This window comes from Lathyrus oleraceus, chromosome 2 (genome assembly GCF_024323335.1).
Source record: "Lathyrus oleraceus cultivar Zhongwan6 chromosome 2, CAAS_Psat_ZW6_1.0, whole genome shotgun sequence".
Lineage (NCBI taxonomy): Eukaryota > Viridiplantae > Streptophyta > Magnoliopsida > Fabales > Fabaceae > Lathyrus > Lathyrus oleraceus.
In genome coordinates, this window is record NC_066580.1 from 490,303,719 (window position 1) to 490,321,884 (window position 18,166).

General features: G+C 35.5%; 1 protein-coding gene across 1 annotated transcript; it reads right to left on the bottom strand.

Annotated features, from left to right (window-relative positions):
• Window positions 1-328: 328 nt before the first annotated feature.
• Window positions 329-5,179, bottom strand: LOC127120897 (4-coumarate--CoA ligase 2). The gene is made up of 6 exons (XM_051051488.1): window positions 3,853-5,179; window positions 1,491-1,689; window positions 1,234-1,379; window positions 1,033-1,100; window positions 838-940; window positions 329-709 (listed from the first exon to the last, which is right to left on the bottom strand). Exons 1-6 carry the CDS (start codon window positions 4,933-4,935, stop codon window positions 587-589), a joined length of 1,722 nt encoding a protein of 573 aa, XP_050907445.1. The 5' UTR covers window positions 4,936-5,179; the 3' UTR covers window positions 329-586.
• Window positions 5,180-18,166: the final 12,987 nt, after the last annotated feature.

An 18,166-nucleotide genomic window follows, 5' to 3' on the forward strand; every position in this document is an offset into this window, starting at 1 on the left:
GAGTCTGCACAAGACACGTGAAGAACCCGAAATGCAAGGAAGGTTTTCTGGAATTTGGAAGAGAAATTCGTTTTTAGTTCTTGTGTTATTTTTCTGAATAGAATCATATATTTATAGGAGATATGGATGTTGTTTCAAAAGTTTGCAACCTTTGATGAAACAACACCATTTCACCATAAAACACAATGTTTCATATATGACACTATTTCATGAAAAGATATGAAAATTGAATTCAAAATTCAAACAAAACAATAACTAAAAAATTGAATTCAAATCATTAAATGCTATTTAACTCTTTTGTCATTTTGGAACTAATATTGCAAAACAATTTCCAACAAAAGATTGATATATAGTAACATTAATGTCTTTAAACTCCCACATTACAAGCACAACGAACCACAGAAAAAGTAAAGGCAATGGAGGGTGAGGAGTGGAGTGTGTGCACATAAAACTATTTATTCGATTGACTTTATACCTTAGATTATAAACACATAAACTACACGTGAGACCTAGAAAGAGACAAATGAACAAATAAGGAAGAGGTATTAGGAATAAGGAGAAAAATGAATAAAAAAGATTCTATCTTTTAAGGCATTTGAGTGGAGTTTTCAAGCTTTGCTCTAAGGTCTTTCCTCAATATCTTTCCTGCTGGAGACTTGGGAATTGCATGAATGAAATAAACTTTGTGTAGTCTTTTATAAAACACCACCTGTTCACAACAAACAAATACCACATGTCATTCAAGATCAAACTCCTAATAAATGAGATTATCCACTGTTATTAATAATTGTAAATTATTATTATTATTTTTCTTATAATTAACATGAGAAGGTGTACCTGTTTAGATATAAACTCCTTTATAGCCTCTTCAGTTAAATCATTTCCATTTGATCTTACCACAAAGGCTACAGGAACTTCACCAGCAGCAACATCTTTTTGACTGTTAACATATTTAGTTTCATGAATATTAATTATTATTATTATTTATATAGGAACAATGAAATCAAGATTCAAATATATTAAGATGCTTACGGAACAACAGCTGCGTCTGCAATTGATGGATGAGTTACAAGAAGGCCTTCAAGTTCAGCAGGGGGCACCTAACATGACAATAATAATTAAGCATATGACTGGTTGTTGATGTCACTTTTTCTTCTTCTTTCCTTTGTATACAATTTTATTTTATTAAGAAAATTTAATTAAATGTGTTTGATAAATTAAATAAATTCATACTTGGAAGCCTTTGAATTTGATGAGTTCCTTCACCCTGTCAACTATGAAAATCTCATCATTGTCATCTATATAGCCAACATCACCAGTATGAAGCCAGCCCTCCTCATCAATAGTAGTCTTTGTTGCATTCTCATCATTCAAATATCCTAAAACATTGAGGTGTATAATTTGAAAATACTTAAAAACAAATTTTATCATGAAATTATCTTCTTGTTTGTTCCTAGGGATATTTGATCTATTGAAGAAAAAATATATACCTTTCATGATTTGTTGGCCTCGGATGCAAATTTCACCAGTTTGATTATAACCAAGAGAAAGACCAGTTTCAGCGTCAAGAACTTTGAGTTCTGCATTTCTTACAACAGTGCCACATGAGCCTGATCTTGTTGGAAATGGATGCTTTGCAAAGCCCAAAGACATGGAGAGTACAGGACCTGCCTCTGTCATACCGTACCCCTGAAAGACACATGCATATACAGTTTCCCAATTAAGGTCATTAAAGGAAAATATAAAATAACACATTTAATTTAAGTTCACAAATCTAACTGAGCATAAGTTATTTAAATATAAATTTTGAAATGAAAATACTTTGTTTTTGGTATATACATTTGATCTGGAGAACAAATATACACCTTATTAATAATTTAAATTATTTTGTGAATGTGTGAGAGTAATATTTTTATTAATAAAATTAACTCTCTATTTAACAGTGAACTTATTTTAATTAGAAAGATTATTCTTGTTGGTTGAAGTTGACTAGTTATATTGCAATTTTGGCAAGTAGTAGGCAGCAAAACTTTGACCATACTTGTTAGGTAGGGTTGAAACTAAACCAGATAAACTAACCCAAATTACATACTCCTAGTCCTAGGTCACGTTGCCAATTTGACTCTAAGCAATAAAATATGAGTGTACTACACATACACGCTAGAAATACTAATGGAAATTTTGTTAAAGAATAATGGTCATTGGCCTTATTATAAAAGATCCAAGTTGTGGAGAAGAACAAAAAATTTCAAATTATGCTGAGAAAATAAGTCAAAGAACAATTTTAGCTATTTCCAATTTTCTAACAAGAGATCATTTTACTTTGTCAAGTAAATGCTGAGAATTACTAGTAGATCATGTTTGATTGCAGTCAACACAAGAATAAGAGTCATTTGATTTAGATCTGATGTTCTAATAAATTATATAAATATAATAAATATTAAATATGTACTATTAGATCGAGCAATGCCCTCAACTGCTTGACTGAATGCAGATACAGCAATGCTTATGCTGTTTCCTAACTGACCAAGTATTTTACCAACCAAAGAAAAAGAAGTGGTAGGTAGGGGTTTATTGTCCTCTTGCAATCATATTCATCAAAGATGTGAACATATAATAAACATTAATACTGTACTATGTTGGTAGAACATTTATGGGATATTGTATTCTTCTTTAGGAAACCAAAATGTTTATTTTCAAAATAATAAAAATTAATTGTTTGTAATTTCATTACTTTTTAAAATAAAAGATAATATGTAATTAGGGCTGAACAAGTGTCCGTTTGAGTCGAAATTAAGTCCAAAACTTAATTAGGGTTTAAGCTCTATTTTCAATTGATAAAATTTTGATTTTTAATGGATTAAATAAAATCGATTTGACTGATAAATCGGATGAGTTTAGTCGGTTTAACATTTATTGAGCTAAACTATAAAAATGACTATTTTTTATAAAATTTACAAACATTTATTTTTTAATTTTTTTAAAGAAACTATCAAAACTTTAAAATACTAAACAAACAAAAAATTCAATATCATGAATTTGGTCATTATCATATTTTAAATCATAAATTAAATCATTTTCAAAATTTTATATTTCTATTTTGGTGAGTATAATACTTTTATAATGAATCGGCCCTATAATAATAAAAAATAAATAAATAAATATTATTTGAATTCGACCGGATTCGGTGCGGTTCTAACATAGTCATCTGAACCTAATCGAAATTAGTATGCGGATCAATTCCGACATTCAAATCCGTTTATATAAAAAAATCGAATTGTTCATATATGCAACTAAGTTATTTTAATATGTGTTTTGTTTAACTAAAATTTGTATTGATCAATCAATCGATAATCGTTTTAGTGATAATCCATAACTTCTATCAAAAGAAGATTAAAACCATTCATAACTTCTATCAGAAGTAACTAAAACCATTTGATACATAATTACCCCCAACTACTAGTGGCAAAAAAAATTGTATTGGTGTTGTTGTTAGCCACGTTAAGGTTAAGAAGATCAGAAAAAATAGTTTAGCTGTTAATACTCCAAATGACGAGAATACCCTCAATAAATTTGGCCTAGTGTTTCATTCCTAGTTTTGCATGGTAATAAAAGCTGATGATGAAAGAAGAACCGTATAAGCATCGAGAGGATTGAAAATAAAAAGCCAAATCAAATGAAAGACCTTAAATAGAAAAGAAAACTAAAAAAAAATACTTCTAAACAATATTGTATTCCGTATTAAAAATATTTATCACATTTGACATTAGTAATCTCAATAAAAATTATATATAGAAATTGATTTTTTATATTTACGAAATATTGTAAAGAAAATTAGAAAATAGAAGTTACCTGTCCCAAAACAGCTCGAGGAATTCTGTTATGGAGAGTCTCTTCGAGCTCCTTCCCTAACGGGGCAGCTCCGGACAGCACCAACCGTATCGAGCTAAGGTCAAATTCCGCAACCTTCGGATTCTTCGCTAACGCTAAAACTAGCGGCGGAACCACCATCGCCACCGTCACTTTATGTTCTTGTATAAGACCAAGCAACGTCCCGATCTCGAATTTATGCATTAACAGAACCGCACTCCCTGCTCTCAGTGCACACAATAGCACACTGTTGAGAGAAAATATATGAAACAATGGAAGAACGCAAAGAAGAACATCTTCTGTTGCTAAATACAGGTTCGGATTCTCGCCGTCGACTTGTTGAGCCACACTCGTTATTAAACTCTTATGCGTTAGAATTACACCTTTAGGTAATCCCGTCGTACCGGAAGAAAAAGGAAGTGCCAGCGCGTCTTCCGGATCGAACTCAACTTCCGGCAATTCCTCTTCCTTCGCTTCAGAAATCACCGAGAAATGTAAACAATTCACCGGCGGTTCGTCGATAGTGATCACCTTAAAGTCAAAATCACCGTTCTCTTCGTTCGGACGGAGTTTGTCAACATACATTGCTTGTGTGATGATCAGCTTCGTCTTGGAAGCTGTTATTTGTTTGAAGATCTCAGCTGTGGTATAGAATGGATTGGCGGTGGTTGCTACGGCGCCGATCATTGAGGCAGCGATGAAAGAGAGAACAAATTCAGCTGAGTTTTGGAGGAGAATCATGATGACGTCTCCTTTTTGAATACCGAGTTTGGATAAACCTGATGCGATTTTTCTCGAAAGGAGATAAGTTTCTGCGTAGGTGTAGATTTTTCCGGTGGAAGCGACGATGAGACAAGGACGATCGGCGGTTTGAGGAAGTTTCTCGAAGCAGTAGGTGTGAAGTGGAAGGTTGTTAGAGATTGGTATATCAGGTAATTTAGATTTAAAAATGTGATTAGTTTGCTTGGAAATGGGATTATCAACATAATCACCTGGTTTTTGCTGATTTATCTGATCAAGTTCTGGGGTTTGTTTGGCATCAAGAGAAGGAGCTACTGACAACATATTGTTCAGTGGAAAAGGAGAAAAAGGTAAATAGTTGCTTTTGAAGGAAATGAAATAAAGATAGAGAAACGAGGAAAGGGAAATGTGGTAATATAAGAGAGAGGAGAGGAGAGGTTAAAGGATTGGTGGGTGAAGAAAGAAAAATCAACGAGGTAGAGTTGAGGTGGTGTTAGGTGGGAGTGAACGATAGTTTTAGTTTTAAGAAAGAAACAAGAGGTGACCAAGTAATCACGTTTCAAACCATGCGTTCTTCTTCTATCCACTCTTACCACCTACCTACCTGGTTTTAGGTCCTTTTCTCATTTTCTCTCTCAATCTGCCTACCAATTTTTAATCTGAATAGAAATAGAATATACTATTGAATTTTTTATTCTAGTTTTTATTATATTATTTAACTGCCAGTATATAGAGAGGTTTATGGTGATTTTTTAATTGTAATGAAACTATTGTATTATTTATTAAATTTTACTTTTGAATACAGTGTTATTTATTAAATTTTAATTACTTATAAAAAATATAAACTTTTGCACTATTAAATTTTAAAATTTTATATTGTATAATTTAAATATAAAAATTAAAAATAGTTTTACTTGCTAAAAATTAGGGGTGATAAACGGCCATGCCGTCCCATATAAGTCTGCCATGCAAAAGCCCGAAAAAAAACGGGATGAGGCGGATATAATGTAGGGTGTGGGCCTAAATCCTAAAACCTTAACCTGTCCCGCACAAAAATGCGGGCGGAACGGGGCTTGCTCGTGGACATTGTCGCACTGCACCTTCTTGGCTTAAAAAGGCATAAAATTATGTTACTACCCATGCCTGCAAAAACCCGAAAAAAACATGGCAGGACGGGGCAAACACATTAAATAGTGGATGCTTAAATCCTTGGCACGTCCCGCACTAAAGTGTCGGCAATACGGGCATGCCTAATGTGTCGAATCCATTTTGCCACCCCTACTAAAAATAGAACAAGAAGGGGTCAGTTGCCTTATAAAGCCATATGCCATAAAGTTTCAAGCCGCCACTGCTCGCAAAATTTGATGGAATAAGTAACCCTTAGAAGTATGTCACATCCATTAATACACAAATGGTGATCATCAGACCTAAAATGTAAGTTCCTCTCCAATACCTTCAGAGACACACATTAACATCAAGGTGGTACATAAGTCTTCCACGACTCACATGAGGATGTCGACCACTAGTCTGTTCAACAATTGTCAAGTCCATTTAGAATCCTTGAGAGAGTATTTCGCCTAGTTCAATGAGACGATCGTCAAGGTTGTCCACCCAGACTAGGAGATGTCCGTATGAGCCTTCAATAGCAGACTAGGGGTCATGGATTTTAATGAATTTTTTCACCCATACGCTTGTTGTTTCCTTGGAAGAAGTGGTGACACGCGCATAATATCACATAAAGGTCGAGGATAAAAACATAGAGAAAATTCTAGGGATGTTAATGAACGGATATCTGACAACCCTGATGCCTCGTAGTAGTCGCGCAAGAGCCATTATACTTTACCTGTCACAGATAAGGCGACCTTCAAGAAGAGCAGGAGGCCTATAGAGAACTTTACGCCCATAAACACTTGCCTTGAGTAGATATGGCGTGAGCTCTTCCGCACACACGATATTCCTCTTCCATTGTCCCATAAGTCAAACATCATGGGATCTAAACTCAACAGGTGAAGTAAATTTCATAAGTCAAGGGTCACATCACAAAAGACTGTTATCAGCTAAATAAACAGATTAAGCTTCTTGTCCAGGAAGGCAACTTAAGGAAATATGTACGAGGCGACTCCACCCAATCACCATGCGGCTCCAGAGATATGATTATGTGTCACACCCTCGACACCACAACAAGAGGGTTCATTGGGGTAAAGGAAACTAACTCCGCCCGTAGAAAATATGCACACCAAATCTAGAACGTAAAAGGCTCACCTACCAACCCTGGTCTAGGAAAAAAAGAAGCTATGGAGTGTGAGATTAAATTCTTTGAGAAGGACATTGTTGGAATTCATCCCCATGATAGCAACCTCATGGTCATAACTGTGAGGTGTGATGCCTTGGAGATTAAGAGAGTATTGATTGATCAGGGGAGTTTTGTAAACATCCTTTATCGGATGCTTTCGAGAGACTTCACATGGACCTAGACGAACTCAAAGCTTATCAAGGCTCATTGGTGGCATTTATTGGATGCTTTCAAGAGACATCACATGGACCTGGACGAACTCAAAGCATATCAAGGCTCGCCGGGGATGATAAAGACAATATATCTTTCTACAAACACCTCTTCCTCATACAACATGATCATAGGGAAATGTTCTTTCAATATCTTAGGGGGTTCCCTGTCCACATTATACATGTGCATGAAGTACTATTTGCCCAACGGGCGTGTTGAGGTTGTCCAAGATGATCAAGAGACCTCCAAGATGTGGTATCTATATAAATTGAAGCTAAAGAAGAAGACCATGGTAGGGTCTATACCCAACATCCAGAAGCGCAAAAGGTGAATTTTATGAGCTTGAAGCCAGGAGAAGAGCCCAAAGCGGAGGAAATGTCTCCCTGGAAAATGAAGAGTTGAACGCAATATTTCATAAGAGCATGTAAGTGTCACGTGAAGAGGCCAAAACGGGTTCAAAGATGTTTTTAGGTTTAAGGTCATGTTTTGTTAGGTTATCATTGGATCAATTATGGTGAGGTATCACCTTTTCCGATTATTTAATTTATTTTAAAAACATTATTCATTTAACAAGGTCAAACTTTTTTTCCCTACGGCCGCATGGGTTTTTAATGAGGCACCATATATTTCTTTATAAATTTTGGTATATGTTTTTTTGCAAGATTTGATAACTGGAGGTTGGAACCTTAATAAAGTCTCTCAAATATTACTTGAATATGTTGGATCCTCATGGAGTAATCCTTACTTCCCTAGAGGCGATGACTTATGTTGGATCCTCATGGAGGAATCCTTGTTGCCCACAAGGTAACTATTTATGTTGGATCCTCATGGAGAAATCCTTGTCTCCTAAGAGGCAATTACTTATGTTGGATCTTCATGGATAAGTCCCTACTTCCCATGAGATAATGACTTATGCTTGATCCTCATGGAGGAATCCTTGTCACCTACAAGGCAATTATTTATAATGGATCCTCGTGGATGAATCTTTGTCACCCAAGAGGCAATAACTTATGTTATATCCTCAAAGTGGAATACTTGCATCTTTAGACGTGATAACTTATGATGATCCTAATGGAGAGGTCTTTACCGCCCACGAGGTAATGACTTATGTTGGATCCTCAGGGATAAATATTTTTCACCCATGAGGTTGTCAGATATCGAAATCCTCGCCCTTTCAAGGGGAAACATACTGTTAGGAAACCTACCCAGGGTGTCCAAAATAATATACTTAAGAAAGATAAGAATAACGATACAAAGAGAGAAAATGGGCGCTTAGAATATCATTATTAAAGCCCATGAAGGAGTAGTTAATCACTACATAAAATCCCCTAAAGGAATAATTACAAAGGCTTCCAAGAAAATAAAAAAATAGATAACCCAAAGTAGAAGTTGCAAGCTCACTAACCATCCTCCTAAGGTCACTCTTCTTTTGTCACGGTCTCATATCGGGCAACATCCTCCTTAGGAGTTTCTCTCGCCCCTGCATTGGCGCTCTCATGTTTGACTTGAACATTTCAAACTGGAGATGGATGAAATGCCTTGGGTGGCACCTCATTTTCATCCATGATTTGGTTGTCACATACCACCTTGAATAAGTTTGTCTGACTCAAGTCCAGTTTAGGGTAAAAAAAAGATTATATATTCCTTTCCATGCTCAAAATATTGGTCAGAAGTATCCACCAATTTTTCCTTAATGGCATACAATTCTTCATCCATGTTCTTCTTAAAATGAAGGGCAAACTCGAGGGGCTCCTTTAGGTTTTTCTCTAAAAGGGTGAGCATTTTGGCCTATGATTCCACCTTTTGTAGGGTCTCTTTAAGCACGCCTCTGACCCCTTCATCTCATCTCACACTTTAACTAGTTCTTTTCACTATCTCCTTTCCTTGGGTAAGAAATTATTTGGTGGAAGCAATTTTATCCTTTAGGTTACCCATATGTTTTGCGTGACTCTCAAGAAGCACTTGCTGCATCAACAAGCCTTTAAGTACATGGTTCTCCACCATGTCAAACAGTTTCTCAGTTGTCTTCAATTGATCATGTGGAAGTAGTCGGGGAAGTTTTCATGCAAGGGGAGTCGAGAGTTGATATATTTCCTCACATCAAATGTTAAACCATTCCCCAATGAAGAATGATAGGGTGGGTAAGTTCAAATTGGAGAACTCATGTGTTGTTCGACCTATACATTCCATTAAAGATCTACAGTGACCTTATGTGTCGAGGAGGGACTCCCACTTTGCTCTTATAGATTCAAGACTTTGGGAGGGCGAGTTTCAATGGCGCTCCCCTTAGCACCCCTCTTCTCTTTTTGGTGATGAGGCCACCTAAATAGGTTTTTAGACTATCAATCAACTGATCTCTTCACTGTAATATCCCATATTCCCTTAAATACTCAATTGTTTGTCAGCTAAGACCAATTAAGCTCCTATGTACTCTATTTGTTGTCAGTTGAGATAGATTGAGCTCCTATGTGCCCTAAATGTTGTCAGTTGAGACCAATGAGGTAACCAATGGACTCAAATGAGATCAGTTCTTACTCAAAGAGATTGACATTTATTAATAAGTACAAGAAGGTACATTTGGTAATATTAATAAATGGTAAATTGGTACTAGAACACAGTCTCAATTGAAATACTTTTCCTCTCTTTTCTTTATATTATATAATATATTTATATATGTATATAGTAAGAAGAGAAAGAAAAAGAGGAAAAGAAGAAAAGAAAATCATAAAGGAGAAAGGGAAGAAAGGAAAGAAGAGAAAGACAGGAAGAGAAAGAAGAAGAGAGAGCTCAAGGAATAAGCAGGAGAAAGCTCATCAACCTCATGTCATCATCATCATCAACATCATCAACATCTTCATCTTAATTTCTTCGTCAATTCAAGGTGAGTTCCTAGGTAATGTAGCTATTGGGGGAAAAGATTTGCATGAAAAGGGAACTTAGGGTTTATGTGTTTTTGGTTAAATCATATAAGTTATTGGTGATACATGTTTTGCTTGTTGTTACATGCTTGCTTGTGATGATTCGTGTTGTTCTTGATGTTATGTTTGGTGTTGTTGTGATGGATTAGGGATTTGTGTCATGTTGATGTTGCTGTTGTTATTGTTGTTGTTGTTTCTACTAAGGAGGCATGTTCAAAGAATTGGAAGAACCATGATGTATATGTGAGTTATGATATTGAACAAGCTTTCTGGAAGCCCCAAAATTAATTATATGTGTAACAAGCTTGGTGTATTTAACTTATATGCTCAAGCTTGAGAGGGAGTGTTGGTATTTGTAAATATAATATTAAAAATATTTGTATATCGAATAGTCCCACATCGACTATATCATGTAATTAGTTATAATTTCTCTCTATATAATAAAGTCTTCGTAGTGCTTTTTAAAACAAAAGGTTTATTCAAATGTCTCTTAGTCTCTTGAATTTCAACAAATATGTTGTGGTTTTTTAATTAGAAGTTGTTTCTTTTGTTTTGCAGGGTTGTCTCAAATGCTTGGTCAAATGTGGAAATCATGATGAATTTTAGTATAGGGAATGTAATTGTTATAAAATGGAGATTTGAATGTAGTATGAAATGGGACTTAATGTGGGGAGTTAATTTAAAATTAATGTGCATTGAATAGCATTTGTATTGAAATTTATTGAATTTACATTAAGGAGATTTAAATTGGTTATGTATCAACTTGAGTTAAATAGATTTTATTTGGAACCATTTGGCTTGAAATGCAATTTATCCTTTAAATGTTAGTGAAAGCTTAAATGTTAGTAAAAGTTTTTCAAATGCCAATGAAATTAACTTAAAATTGAAATGGTTTTGAGATTGTTTAAAAGGGTTAACTCCCATATGGATTCATAATAAATTTGGATGGTTTGAATTTGAAAATGGATTTACAAAGCTAAATGAAATTGCTTCTAATGTTAACTTGAAGTAGATTCTAAAAGTCAATAATTTGAAATGGATTTTAAAAATGCCTTTAAAAGATTGATGGAAATGGATATTGGATATTGAATATTGGATATGTGGTTGGTTAAATTAATGGGTTTGTGATACTCATGCTGAATTTTTAATATGAAAAACTTGAATGGGCCAACTCTAATCACAACCATGGTCTAATTTGGTATGAAATGATTATAAAAACTAGAACTTCTAAAATCAATTTAAAATTTTAGAAACGATTTTCTAAAATTAATTTGACAAAAATAATGAAATAATATCTAAAATTAATCTAAATTCCAAAATCAACTTAAACCTCCAAAAATCAATGTGAACAAAAATCAATTTGAAATAAATCAATTTGCACTTCTTGAATTAATTTGAAATTAAAATCAATTTGAAATTAACATTAGTTTGAAACTAGAGATTATAATACAATGATGAATGTAATAACAACACGCTGTGGACTAATGCCAAGTGATAGCAAGGCCTTGGATGAGCATGGGTCCAAGAATAAAGTGAGGTATAAAACCAAGTGGATACCCTGCAAGTGAAAGGGTCTATCAATGTCATCAATCAATAAAGAAGGGTTTCCAAGTCAAAGCAAACCACAATGTAGAGCCTCCCCAATTAGGGTTGTCACTCCTTATGATGATCAATTCTCCAAACCTCAAACAAAACCCTAGTTTGGGTTAACTACCATCTTTAAATCTATGATGCTTGTATTAATATGAATGCATGATACATATGAATGAAGCATAAATGAGTACAAATGAATCTTAGTCACACGTCAGATGAAAAGGGAAAAGGGGAGGGGAAAATTCGGGGTACGACAGTTGCCCCTATTTGATCTGCTTAGACTTGGATGGTCGAATTGCAAGCTTTTCGGGTATCCAATGTATGAGTGAATTAAATACTGAAGTACCCGAAATTTTGTCCGTTGAGAATGGTTGTATGGGATATAAGCAGGTATGTGGAATGGTAGTTTGACTTTTATAGGTTCATCTGCTGGGATTTTCTTTGATGTACTGTGGGGATATTGATGGCAAATGCAGGTTATGATATGCATGTTATATGTATCTTTTATCATTTTATGAGACATGATGCCATGTATGTTAATCTCTGATAAGAATAGGGAGTCTATAAGCTTAAACATGAAAGTTCTAAAATATCCTTGCAAACAATGGGTTTCAAAAATGAATCATCAGTTAGAAAACTGGAAACAAAGTCAGCCATAGAGGCTTGAAATAAGAAATGTTATCAACCCTGAAGGTTGGAAAAATTTATCAATCGTGTAGATGGAAAAAGGTTTATCAACCAGGAAGGTTGGAAAAAGATTCATCAACCACGAAGGTTGGAAACAAAGGTCATCAACCCTGAAGGTTGGAAAAATATATCAATCATGTAGATTGAAAAAGGTTCATCAACCACGAAGGTTGGAAAAAGGTTCATCAACCAGGAAGGTGGAAAACAAAGGTCATCAACCCTAAAGGTTGGAAAAAGGTTATCAATCCTGAAGATTGAAAAGGGTTAATCAACCACGAGGGTTGGAAAAAGATTCATGAACCACGAAGGTTGGAAATAAAGGCCATCAACCCTAAAGGTTGGAAAAAGGTTATCAATCCTGAAGATTGAAAAAGGTTCATCAACCACGAAGGTTGGAAAAAGATTCATCAATCACGAAGGTTGGAAACAAAGGTAATCAACCCTAAAGGTCGGAAAAAGGTTATCCATCCTGAAGATTGAAAAATGTTCATCAACCACTAAGGCTGGAAAAAGAGGATCATCAACCATGAAGGTTGGATAAAGATTCAACAACCACGAAGGGTGGGAACAAAAGGCTATCAACCTTAATGGTTGGAAATAGATATCCAGCAAACTGGGCTTTAAAAGATACCAAGCAAGTAGGATTTTGGAGGAAGTATCAAACCAGTTGGTTTTAAAAGGTACCAGGCAGGTTTGAAACTTGAAGATGCCAATAAAACACTAGACTTTGGTTCCTCTGATTTTCACACACGGCTTCATGCTATGCTAGATGAATGATATGCATGAGTGAAGCAACATGATTAATATATGATAACAATTTATACAATGGTTAAGCCAGATGCTCATATAGAGGGAGGTGGGAATTTGGGGCTAGGATATGGGATCATCCAGACGTGATTCTCCGACACCTACTTCAAGTTGAACAACTATTGTAACACCTCTGGATTGTCTGAAACATGGAAAAAGCTTGTACCTGCATAGCCTGCTTCTTCCCTAATATACTGAATATCTGCACCAACTGCCCCAGTGACAAGTTATGAACTAGTCTTATCAACTAAGGTTCTCAAATTGGCTTGTCCCAACGTCTTGAAACTGTATTATCTTGATTAACCATCTTCGGAGTGATTAACTTCTCATACTCCTGGGGTAGCCTTCCCCAATATGACTTTTGAAATAAACTTTGCCCATATCTGGCGGATTTAGAGATATTTGTAGAATCTCGACGTGGTTGCCCCAGATTGACAGACTATTGGAGAGATCTGAGTTATTGGATATCAGAAATTTGTTCAACCTTCCCAATATGTAAGCTTCCTTGATGTCAAATGATTATTTGAATGTAAAATTCCCATTTTAAAAATGATAATTGTAATGTCATGCTCATGTAAGTTTTTAAAATTCAAGTGTGTTCACTAAGATTATGACATCTAGTGAACTAATCACTGATTATAATGCCATATCAGTATCAATATAATTGACAAGCAAATCTTTAGGAGTCAGCTTAACGCGATCTTACCATAGTATGCTTTCTAAATAAGTCATGCTTCAATTAGGTCTTTTGAGGGTTGTAATGTGGCCTGGTTCACGGGTTCAAAAAGAAATTATATAAGGCTCAAAATCTATTCTAACCCACCCATTCTCTGTGATGTTCTTCAGTCATATGTTCAATTAGCCTAAAACAAGCGTTCGTCTTTCAGAAAGAATTTTGAATAATATCAATGATGGTTAAGGAACTCCATGAGAGTTTGGAGCGACAATCACTCACCTTCTGCTTTTGTTTGCAATCACAAAGATTTGCTTTTGTTGAGGATTTTGATATTGATCCTCTGATTCTTTCATTTTGTTTACCCTTATTTTTCCTAGGTTGATCCTTTGGGTATGCAGCCCATCGGGATACCTAACTTTTGCCTAAGTCAATCTTGCTTTCAAGCTTTTGACTTAGCGGGCTTTTCATTTGCTTTTGATTTCATTTTTTTTATCTTTTCTTTTTGTAGCAAATCTTATGATATTGTTTTCTCGATTTGTTGCAAGGTTCGTGACTATCTCACTCATTTTGTGGGTAAGGGATAACCATTCTTAATTTGATATTTCATCCTCTTGGGAGGGACCTGATATGATTGATGACTTGATGAGATATTCTCCTTTTCGAAATTTTGGACGTGAGGTCAAGCTAACTGAAGACTACCCTTCCCCTAGTTAAGCATGAGGGTTTTATGTGTTACAGAAAGAAAACTCCTACTTCAAGGCCCAAAGTGGTTGACTAGGGTTTCACCTCCTTATATCTCCGGTGTTTAGGGATTTGAGCAATGCCTTACATCATCAGCACAATCTTACTCAAAAGCATGCAGGCAACAATCTTGCGTATTTTTAATTGCATCATTCTCTTTTTATTTTTTTGACAAATAGTTTGATACTGATAAATAAAATATGAGTGAACACGAATGAATTTAAGCAAAACATGCACGTTTATTTCATTATTATTATCATCTGAAAACCAGACAAGTTTTAAAAACGAACAACAATTAACAAACAAGAGAATATTACATATGAGACATGATTGAATCAATATAATATTTCTAGACTTGATACTCCTCTGAAGAAGCAATTGAATCTGAGTAACCTTCACCATTAACCGCGTTCACAACTTGTCCAAAGTGATTTGGCAATGGATTGGTTATGACAATGGGTCCTGCCTTAGAGAATGACAAAACCTTTTGATCAATAAGCTTTTGTACTCTTGACTAGAGAGGCTAACAATCCTCAGTAGAATGTCATATATTCCAGACATGGTAGGCGCACGAGGCATTAGGATTGAGATTTGTATGATATGGGAAAATGGCAGGCGGAATCTCCTATGGCATAATTGCCCCTTGCTGAATAAGATATGGGAGTAATTAAGCATGTGATACAGGGAACGAGTCACGGTGAGGATGCTTTCTATCAAACCGTATGCGTTGACCTTGACTTTGGTTTCTGTTATCTTGCGGAGGTCGGTGATTCTGAGAAACTGGAGCCTGTGGAGGCTGCTGATACTACAGCTGGTATGTAGTTGCTGATACTGAGCAGTGGTAATGTACGGATAAGGGTATTATGGCATAGGAGCCATAGGTTCTTGAACCCGAGGGCAAGCATTTGCTATCACAATACTTGCCTCAGCCTCCTTCTTCTTAGCAAAACTCTGATATTTCTTGGCCATTGTCTGGCTATCAACACTAGCAATCTTCCCCATTTTCAGCCCATTCTCTATGCGTTCTCAAATGGTTACAATGTTGACAAAGTTGGACGATGAACTACCAACCATCTTCTCATAGTACAAACCTTGGAGTGTGCTCATAAAGATATCAACCAATTTAGCACCTGTCAGCGCAGGTCTAACTCTAGAAGTCATCTCATGCCATCTCTAAGCATATTCTTTGAATGTTTCTCCACGCTTGCGGGCTTGATTTTGCAGTTGAAACCTAGTGGGAGCCATTTACAATTTATATTTGTATTGCTTGAGAAAGGCTTTAGACAAGTCCTTCCAAGATCTAATTTTACTGCGTTCTAAGCTCATATACCAATCCAAGGATGCCCCGAATAAGCTCTATTAGAAGCAATGGATAAGAAGCTCATAATTATAAATGTAGTATGTCATATTCCTACAATACATGATGACATGACTTCTTGGACAAATTAAACCCTTGTATTTTGGTAGGTCTGGCTCTTTGAACTTAGGAGGAAGCCCCATATTGTGAACTAGGCACAAGTCCTTAGCGTCCATACCATAAGCGAAGAAACCTTCAACGACTTTGATCCTTTCATCTAGTAATAGACAGTCTGCTTGTCTATTCTGATCTGAACCAATGATAATTTGATTATTAGTCTGAGGATTAACTTGATGATTGGGAATTTGAACACCCTGAGGTGTTGCCTAAGCAATAACTAGGGGAGAAGCAAACTGGGGATACCCTTGAGGATACATCAATCCCAGATTTACCATTTGACCAACATTCTGACCATATTGACTCTGATATGGAGCATAAGATACCCAGGGATACGCAAATGGAGGTGCAATAGCAGAAGATGTCCCAAGATAAGGAGGAGGTATCTGAACACCTTGATTCAAATTCTGAATGGTAGGTTGGGAAGCTCGAGTAGGAAGACAGAAGTGAAGGCTAAGACCTTTGTACTCATCTTCATTGTCATCGGGAGTTTCAATTATAACTGGTACAAAAGTTTGAAGAACATGTGTCTGGGTTGATCTCACGGTTGTCAACATTAACCATTTGAGGAGAGTGAGTGGTCATGCCTCAAGGATAAGCAACAAAATTCCCATTGGTAGGTGATCAATGCATTTTGATGCATATTCTTCTATAATTGTACTTAGCCATTTCCTTAGTTTATTTTACTTATTTTACTATTTTATTATGTTTTTAGATTTAAGTTTATTTTTTGCTTTATTTTATTTTCGTACTTTATTTTCAGCATAAACAATTATTTGATACATTGTCACTATGTAGATCATAACTTGAGCTATAGAAGTCGGATTAACGCGTTCTAATATGAGTTGTAAATCTAAGAAGAAAATATAAAAGTTTCATGTTGAAGTCAAAAGCAGATTCGGAGTTAAGAATGACCAAATAATTCGTTGAAGTTCCAGACTTAATTAAAATAGTTAGTTTGGGCCGATTTTTGTAATTTTTGGGTCGGATCCCATAAGGGCCTGAATTTCCCTTTTATTATATTAGGTATTTCACTATTACATGAATCCTATTCTGAATTTTGATGGTACAATATTTCTTAGACGTTTTCATGGAGAACTAAAGTTCACGAGGTTGATCTGTTGTAATCGGTTTTCGCCAATACATTGAGGTTTCTTAATTTTCAATCAAATGTCTTTTCCATTTCAATATTTTGTTCTATATCTTGTATGCTTTATTCAAGTTCTATAGAATATTTGTTGATTAATTTCGATTGATATATGTTCCATAATCGTGTTTGCTTGATTCACGTGTGCTTAACCCGTTTGCTTAATTCGGAATCTGTTTGCTTAATTCAGAAATTAGGAACACATCCATATCATATATTAGTATCAATGCGCTTGTTATTGTTACGGTAATCGAAAAGGGATTAGAATCCTCTTAGGGCATGAAAATTATATTAACCAATGATAAGTTAGGAAACCAAATCAGTAGATCAACTTATTTTATAATCACTTTTCAGAATCACTTTTTATAACCACTTATTCTAAGTCGAATCGAAACCACCTATTTTGTTTTCATACTTGGTTAATTTTCCAATAGTCCTGGCGATATGATGCTCGAGGTGTCGCTTCCCGTTTACTATATATTATTACTCATTTTTGACTTATGTGCGACAGCGGATTAACAGGGTGTACAGCAAACGGATGATATGTCACAAAAGCATTCCCATTAGCAACTTGGGGAGTAAAGTTCAGAGGCAAACCCCAGGGATAGGTAACACATGCCTACTAGGACCCGGCTGACAGATTGGTTGGCTTACCATAGATTAAATCACAGTATCCACGACAACATCAATAGAAGTGGTGACAACAATGGCATCAGTAACTACAACGACAACATGATTGGTATCAGAGGTATGGGTAGTAGCCTTCTGAGCTTGAAGGTATTCCATTATGGTGTTCATGTTACCTTGGAAGGTATCTATTCTTCCTTGGAACTGGGCCAAGGTTTCCCTATAGGTAGCATTCTCTTGTTTCATATCTGCCATGATTCTCGATTTGTTAGCTCTTGTGAAGTACTGGTGTCGAAGAGTCGTCTTCTTTCTGGATGAAGAAAGGACCAGGTGAGCTTTTTTCTGGTTTATGGGCATGAATGCATAATGCATGGATGCACAT

What these genes read in the sequence shown, in the direction of transcription:
- LOC127120897 (XM_051051488.1), bottom strand. Translation starts at nt 4,935, where the DNA reads ATGTTGTCAGTAGCTCCTTCTCTTGATGCCAAACAAACCCCAGAACTT. An exon ending in TCAAATTCAAAGGCTTCCAA is followed by an intron (nt 1,101 to 1,233) that starts GTATGAATTTAT and finishes TTGTCATGTTAG; the next exon opens with GTGCCCCCTGCTGAACTTGA. An exon ending in AGGAGTTTATATCTAAACAG is followed by an intron (nt 710 to 837) that starts GTACACCTTCTC and finishes TGTTGTGAACAG; the next exon opens with GTGGTGTTTTATAAAAGACT.